Source organism: Mesoplodon bidens, assembly GCF_964165515.1.
Source record: "Mesoplodon bidens genome assembly, chromosome: 20".
Taxonomy (NCBI): Eukaryota; Metazoa; Chordata; class Mammalia; order Artiodactyla; family Ziphiidae; genus Mesoplodon; species Mesoplodon bidens.
This window is the reverse complement of record NC_138181.1, coordinates 27,300,611-27,308,832: the sequence shown is the minus strand read 5'-3', so window position 1 is coordinate 27,308,832 and position 8,222 is coordinate 27,300,611. Positions and strand designations below refer to the sequence as shown.

The following is an 8,222-nucleotide window of genomic DNA, read 5'->3' as shown; positions in this document are numbered from 1 at the left end:
GAGTCAGACGCTGCCAATAAAGTGGGCACTGTCAGTGAGAAAGCAGGAAACTCGGCTGTACAGCAAGAAAGAAAATGGGGACCTCAGTTCGATGACCCCAAGGAACTGGATTCTGCCCATACCATGTGAACCTAGATGAGGGCTCCAGGCCTCATAAGAGATCCCAGCCCAGCTGAAAACTTGGTTTCAGCCTAGCAAGATCTGAGCGGAGAACGTGGCCATGCCATGCTGGGCTTCTGACCTGCAGAACTGGGGCTAACAAACGGGAGTTATTTTAAGCCACCATATTTCTGGTAATTTGTGGCGCAATAGGAAACTAACATACTAATGTTCTCGACACTGGGAATCAGTGGTTAAGAGCGTATTCCAGACTTCCAGTTTAAGGTGGCGGAGCATTCTATTTCTTCTCTTGAAAATCCAAAACAGGGAAAGGGGGAAAAAGTTAAAAAGCAGCCCCATTTTCAATGCAAGTAAAGAGGTATTAACTATAAACCACACTATAGTGTATGAAGATGGATGGTGCGGGGAGTGATAAATCATGCCTTAGCAGAGGAGGAATCAGACCTCACAGCCTGGAGAGCTTGTGCAGCCTACAATGATTTCTCACTGGAAAGTCGGTGACAACGGGGTGAGTACCAGGGGTGCTGGCTGTTTCAATTGTACACAGACCCGTCTTTCAGCTCCGTCCTGAGCAGACTCGGTGACAAGAGGCAAAGAGGAGGGAGAAGGAATGTTCCCAGAAATGATAGCTGGGGGACTATGTGCATGATAAAACCGCCAGTCCTCCTATCCAGCCAACTTTAAAATAAGAGCAACAGTATTTCTCAAGCTGGAAGTGCAAAGTCTCTCCTCTGGAGAAATAGATTCTTCAAGTAAAAGACCTATAGGGCTTCCCTGGTGGCGCAGTGGTTGAGAGTCCGCCTGCCGATGCAGGGGACACGGGTTCGTGCCCCGGTCTGGGAAGATCCCACATGCCGCAGAGCGGCTAGGCCCGTGAGCCATGGCTGCTGAGCCTGCGCATCCGGAGCCTGTGCTCTGCAAGGGGAGAGGCCACAACAGTGAGAGGCCCGCCTACCGCAAAAAAAAAAAAAAAAAAAAAAAAGACCTATAGATATCAGCAATGGTCATCTACTAGTTTTGACCACGTCCTAAGAGGCACTTTATAAATCCATGAGAGGCCACGCTTGTTGCCCGTCTTTTCTTCGACCTTCTTAACCTTGAGGCCTTTATACTAGCTCTTCTGCCAGGAATGCTGGTGCACCAGGTGGCCCCGTGGCCTCATTCTCCCTTATCAACTTCAGGTGTTTATTCAAATGCCAGCTTGCCATTGAGGTCTTCAGCTTTCACCTCCCATCCCCCACCCACCCCATCACTTTCCTTCCCCAATAGCAATTTTTCTCCTCAGCACTCATCACTCCATACTCTGCTATGAAATATCTTATTGATTCACCATCTCCCCCTGCCACCTACCCTCCCCCCATGTAAAATCCAAGGAGACAGAGAAATTTTGTCCATACAGAACAATACTCAGTAAGTGACCAAAAAGATTTTTTTGAATAAATAAAATAGTCACAAATTCTAAAAAATAAGTAAAAGAAAAATTAAGGCAATTAAGAAAATGAGAACGTTGCAACGTAAATGGAAATAAACATCACATATTACTTAGCTCTGTGGTGAATGTTTACATCATCAAAACAATGAAAACACTATGTGTGAACTAAACCAAAAAGGAAGGTGTAACTAAGGCGAGGATAACAAGAGCAATGGAGGTTTACAGGTTACATGATCTGCAATTCCTAAAATTAGTGACTCAAGAAGTGACAATACATACACTTAAAAATTTGAAAGGAAAAATGAGAAAACAGCTTAAAGGGTTGTATGTGGTTATAGCAGAGTGCCTGAGTTTGCTGGTTTGGGTTATAGGTATTTTAGCTCTCTTTGATGTTTAAACTCTGTATATATATCATTTAATAAAATAACGAAGGCATTTTACCTAAAGGGAAACTGTGTCTTTGCAAAGTTCTAAGAACGCTTGATTCTGTGTAATTCGTATCACAGTGGCTGGCACATGGTCTGTACTGAACAAATATTTGTGGGATGGAGAGATGATTTTGACTATAAATACACATGGGAGATGGCTTCTGAGTTTCACGTTAAATCCTATAGAAGTATGATGTGTTCTTTGACAACAGAAAGATAAAATACTTCATAAAATGCTTTGTTTTTGATACAAATCATAGGATAAAACCATAGATGCGTTGCAATTATGGCCAAGAAATAGCAATAAAATAAAAAATGCATAAGAAAAGTTTTCTTGACGTTTTAGTTAGAAAATACTTATTACATAAAAGAGTGCTATTTTGGGCTTCCCTGGTGGCGCAGTGGTTGAGGGTCCGCCTCCCGATGCGCGGGGCGCGGGTTCGTGCCCCGGTCCGGGGGGATCCCGCATGCCGCGGAGCGGCTGGGCCCGTGGGCCATGGCCGCTGAGCCTGCGCTCCGCATTGGGAGAGGCCACAGCAGTGAGAGGCCCGCGTACCGGAAAAAAAAGAGTGCTGTTTGCCTCTACACCTATAGTTTTGAGCAGTAGCACGTAGCTATATATTGCCACCTAGTGGCAACATCTGTAAGCACAGCCTGGTTTTGGCAACTGCGAAGAAACTCTTCGTATTTAAGTCAAAAAAAGCTATATCCATCCGTCCATCCAACCCTTCTTTCTCAATTCATTAACTGAATCCTGAACAGGAGTATAAATACGGAGGAAGAACAGGCAGTAAAGCTAAAGTATTTTATTAATAATTTATTGTCAGTAAGAAAGACTGGCTAATGGTAGTTTTCAGTAAAAACCTTTACAAGACCATTGCATCACAAATATACAGACACTATAAAAACTGTGTCATGGTGGTTTTGGTTCTAAACAGTCTGCAGAAGGTCCCCATTACACTTTCCAATAATGAAAAATCTTTGTAATTCTAAAATACAGCAACCCATTTAAGACATGTCCATGTATGGGATCTGTCCTCATTCTATGTACAGATAGAAATGAATGACTAAACTGAAATGGATTAACGAAACGTCATACTTCAGTTGAAAAGGACACAGAGTGAAACCCTGGTTATATTAAAACATCAGGGTGCTAGGTGATGACACTAACACCACCAAAATTCGGTCAAAAACAAATGCACAAAGTATCTTGAAATTCTAGTTAAAACTATGAAAAAATCAAATCTGTACATAAAATTTACAAAAAAAAGACAGGAAAATTAAAATAATCAAATCTATATAAATACATGAATCATGCTAACAAGATAGTAGGACTGATTTTCGTTTTATTATTTTAACACAGACAAATGTAAATACAAAAAGATGCTCAGAAATGGCACAGCCGACGTAAACCTCACCCAAAGACAGAAGGTTAGGACGCTGGAAATGGCTAACAGGTCACAAGGCGCGGGATTCAGTGCAGCATGCCCGTTTCAGCTCACCGAAAAAAGCGCTTAAGCACTGCTGCAAAGAACAATGCAGGAGATCACTGACAGAATCTCTAGGTTCATTACGGTTCAGGCACTTTGCGGGGAGTCTGAGTGTCAGACCTCCGTATGCTGTTGAGAATCGAGCGGAGGGATGGTCACCTCTTCGAAGTGGCCGTCATCTCCACTCTCGTAGTCACTCATCATGACCTCAGACTCGGCTTCACAGCACGCGGACACGTCAGAGCAGGAAGCTGTGGAGGCGTACACGGACACGGGCATGTTCTCTACAGTGGAGGCTTCAAAGCTCCTTTGATACCCTGGAGGGTAAGGGGCGTAGGGTGCTCTGCGAGCACTGTTCTCACCAGGGCCTGCTTTCTGAGGTTCAGACATATCGGCAGGATAGAAATTGGGCAGATATTGATTCAAGTTGAACCTCTGCCGGCTTCTCGATGAAGAGCCCAGGCTCCCTGCAGCGGGCATGTCTCTGGGAGGGTGTATGGATTCAAACTGGTCACTGAATTCTGGAGGTAAGGGTGGCAGCTCGTCAGGCACGGGGAAGTCCTCTGGCGGGGGTGGAAAGTCACTCTCGATGTCGTAGCCTCCAGGGTAATAGTCTGTATCGATGGCGTTCGGATCTGCTGAGTACAGGGGCGTCTGCTCATCAATCACCTCATAATTGGGGAACTCTTGTATATCTGGCAGAGGAACACTAGGCATCCAATCTGATGTATCCCAGTGATACCCTTGGTAGAAAAGAAAACAGATTTCAACGTGTTTTCCTCCCAAGAGTGTGTACCACGGAAAAAGGGCTCAGTGTATGCAACACACACAGGTGCAAAGGCATTCCCACGCACAGAGGATCAACATTCTGGAAACGCTTGGTCTCTGCTTTGAAGATATCCTCCCATCCCGAACCACTTTTGAGAACCTCTATGAATTAGGTTCTGCTCCTAAAATGTGGACTTACAGTTTTATGTAAGCACCTAACACTCAAGTGTTAGGTGCTTACATAAAGAAATGGAAGTTTTAACAGAAGCAGCATGCTGGCATCCAGATACATGCACTTTTCTTCAAATGATTCCAATCATCCTTTCAGCGTTCCTCTTGTAATTTAGAACCCACTGCTCTTTAGAAAGAAGAGTATTAGTTCAGTCTTAGGACATTGGTAAAGAAATTTTGTCCTTTCAGAAAGAAGTCTCTATTTAGTAAAATATTAAATGTCACTTGATCTGCACAACTTGTCGTTGAAAAAAAAAACTAATTAATGTGAGCCTTTAAATAAAAGCAATCTTCAGCATGCTAAAATTAAAAAAAAATTTCCTTTATAATAACATTTTAAGTTTAATATTAAAAATTGTACTGTTTTTCATTAGCCCTAAGAAAAACAATGAACTATATTAATACAGTGACATATCAAAGCATGCCTCCAAATCAAAAATGCAATTAAACATTGAAAAATGTAACACAATTTTTGATAAACTACCATTTTTACTTATTTATTTTATTATTATTTTCTTTTTTTGCGGTATGCGGGCCTCTCACTGTTGTGGCCTCCCCCGTTGCGGAGCACAGGCTCCGGACGCGCAGGCTCAGCGGCCATGGCTCACGGGCCCAGCTGCTCTGCGGCATGTGGGATCCTCCCGGACCGGGGCACGAACCCGTGTCCCCTGCATCGGCAGGCGGACTCTCAACCACTGCGCCACCAGGGAAGCCCTACAATTTTTGTTACTTTAAAAAGGACTAAGGATCATTTTCAACTATATATTATAAAAGTATAATTATTTTTAAAAACCCTCCCCCCACCCCGGGATTTTTGAAATCCTTTGGCAGACGGGCGAAGGTGAGGCAGTCGCGTTTAGAATGCAGGGCACAAACAACTATGCACTAGTTACTGCGCAAACACATGAAGCAAGTCAGCACTGGGTCGAACCTCCGCCAATTTGTTTTAGTGAATTATCAGTGAACAACTGGCATGCATAAGTCACCTCTTGATTTGCTGAGGTCAGGAGCAGCAAAAGGCTCTTTTGGTTGCAGAGTAGAGAGAAAAGAAAACATTTGTAATTAAAAGAGAAGGACGGCTGAAAAGGCAATAAAGATAAGTACATAACACAATATAAACTGTTTATAAAGGCCCAGTCAGCCATGTACCATGCCTCTAAGCCATTATCTATGAAAATTCCAAATGGTGAGAAGTTTGTGTAGCACAAATAAAATGGGACGTGGGAGTGAAGGGAAAAGATGAGTGATGATGAAGTAGGGACTGTGCCTGGAAACTCAGGAGTTTACTTTCTTTCCCTGGTTTCTGGCAAGCTAATCCTGAAAACACAAAATTTTGTTAGGAGTAACTGAAAGTCTATAGGCTCTAATAAAATGTAAACTGGTAAGGAATTTAAATGATACCCTCATGTTACTGAGAAATATTATGAAAGGCTCGGTCACATCAGGTCCCTTAGGTGATAACCCAAATACAGCAGCCACAGTGACACAAGAGACACATACTTTCCAGCACAGCAAGGCCTTCACATGGCCATTAAATTCAGAGAAACCATGAATGCACTTAGACACTTATGAACAGCCAAGAGAAAATCTCTCCAAACCTTGCCCAGTTTGAATACGATTTTATACCTACGTTGTCCACCTTTCCTTAGAGACACCATTTAGCTGCCTGTAACCCTGAGGCCCACCCATCCACTTGCTCTTTCAGGGTCCTCGTTTTGCACGTGCAACTCCAGCATGGGGCAGAGAGAGTCAGTGTGAATCACATGACCCTGGGCAGGTTGCTTACCCTGGCTAAGCTTCAGGCTCGTATCTTTGAAACTAAATCCCTTAGTTATTTGGAGGATTAAATCAGATAATGTAGGTCAAGCACTAACCGCTGGCGATCATCACGATTCTTATTATTGTGGAAGTAAGAATCATGGTGATTAGTGACTTTCTAAACAAGGCCAAGGCCTTCTGTGCATTCAATGATGTTCTTGAAAATCCTTGTGATAAAATAATTTGGAACAAAGAAGATTTGACGGTTCTCTTCTAGGAATTTAAATCAAAAACTGAAAAAACTGTGGTGATTCTAAAACATGAATAAGCCAGTATTTAGCTAACATGTATCTATAGAATTATTCTAAAAGGCCTGCTAAAAATGTGGTAGTTTCTTTTTAAAAAGAGGATTAACAATTTTTGTTACTAAGCAGGCACTCAATAATTCTTAAATTTAAACTAGCTTTCAATTTTAAACTCAATTAATATTTAATATGCCAAAAATATTTTTCAATGAAAGAGACTGCAATGAAAGAACCATTCAAATTTTGCTTCTTTAAATTCTGTCAATATTTAAAATATTAGAATTTCATCACGGGAAAACTAAGATTCAGTAGACAAAATATAGATCACCTTCTGACTCACCAAGCAAAGACGTGGTACTTCTTAGGAAAATAAGTGTAAGGCTCATCAGTAACTGTAATTAGTAAAGACGGAAACCTCACCCCTGCCCCATCCCAACAAACTTGGCTTGAAACCATCCTTCTCTCACCTACATCTTGGTGACACATATGTCCTAGCAAAAAGGATCCCCTAAGCTTTATGTACTCCTGGTGGTCTATGCCAGTAGTTCTCAAAGTGCGATCCTTAGACCAGTAACACCAGAATTAACTGGGGGCTGGTTGGAAATGCAAATTCTCAGGGCCCCATCCAGACCTCCTCAATCAGAAACCTTGGTACTGGGGCCTAACAATTAGGGTGTTCACAAGCTCTACGGTGATCTGACTTATAGTTTGAAAATGCCTGTGCAGTTTGCATGTGATTATTTGAATTTCAGTGTATAATAAAGGGCTAATTTAAGATAATTTAAGGCAGGTATTTCCTATAATTTTGACCAGATAAAGCTTCCTATTCAATGATTTTCACTCAACCAAATATAAAAATATACCTTCTTATCATGTTCTATAATTTTCCTTGACCATACCTCAGGGAAAAATCCAAAAAGGAAGAGTCAGTTACAGTTAATTATAAAAGCTGTGTGTTACTTAGTTTTACTCCTATTCATATGAAGATAATTTTTTATATTAAATTTTTTTTTAGGTAGAATTACTTCTAACTTCTTAATATTGTGCCATGTAAAGGCAGCTGTCAAGACCCTACAGGTGACTTCTGGCATCTGTGTAAATTCACTGTGAACGGCAAAAAGTAACAAAGACTACAGACACACATATATAACAATATTTTGCAAGGTATCTGGATTATTCATGTACACACCTGCACAAAGTAAAAGTATTCAACCTCCTCAGAACCATAACATAAGGACTTTGTACAACACTACATTAGGCAAAAGCACACAACTCCAGGGACAGTCACTGTGAACACAAACACAGAGCACACGCACGACTATACCTTCTTTAGTCACCGTGTCAACTACAGCATTGACAAGGTGTATTACAGTCACTATGGAAGCTTGTGAAAAGGTACAAAAGCAGTAAATTAGGAAAATCTTCAGTTAGTCAGGAGACAGTGCATTAAACAGCATTTCTTTATATAATTTCTACCTCATAGTTTTAAAAATGTGACTACTTTAACATAGCTATATAATTATGTATGACCCTTGCACTCTGTTCCTGATATGTCTCAGAGATTTTTCTAATCAAGCTATATATTTGTTATTATTAATCAAAGGGAACAGAGTAACCATATGATACTGTAATTTGGGAAAAAAATTTTTAACCATAAATTTGTGTCACAATTACAATTATGAATCAAGTC

General features: G+C 41.2%; 1 protein-coding gene across 4 annotated transcripts in view; it reads right to left on the bottom strand.

The window, feature by feature from the left end:
* Window positions 1-2,782: 2,782 nt before the first annotated feature.
* The window catches only part of FAT1 (FAT atypical cadherin 1), a 123,409-nt gene continuing 117,969 nt past the window's right edge, over window positions 2,783-8,222 (bottom strand). For 2 of the 4 annotated variants that reach the window (XM_081220834.1, XM_081220835.1), the window contains exons 27-28: window positions 5,456-5,491; window positions 2,783-4,213 (exon numbers count right to left, since the gene is read on the bottom strand). In XM_081220834.1, coding sequence (XP_081076960.1) covers window positions 3,585-4,213; window positions 5,456-5,491 — 665 coding nt within the window. In that variant the 3' untranslated portion in view covers window positions 2,783-3,584. Of the gene's footprint in view, window positions 4,214-5,455; window positions 5,492-8,222 lie in introns of those variants that run through there. The other 2 variants (XM_081220836.1, XM_081220837.1) reach the window with 2 other exon arrangements.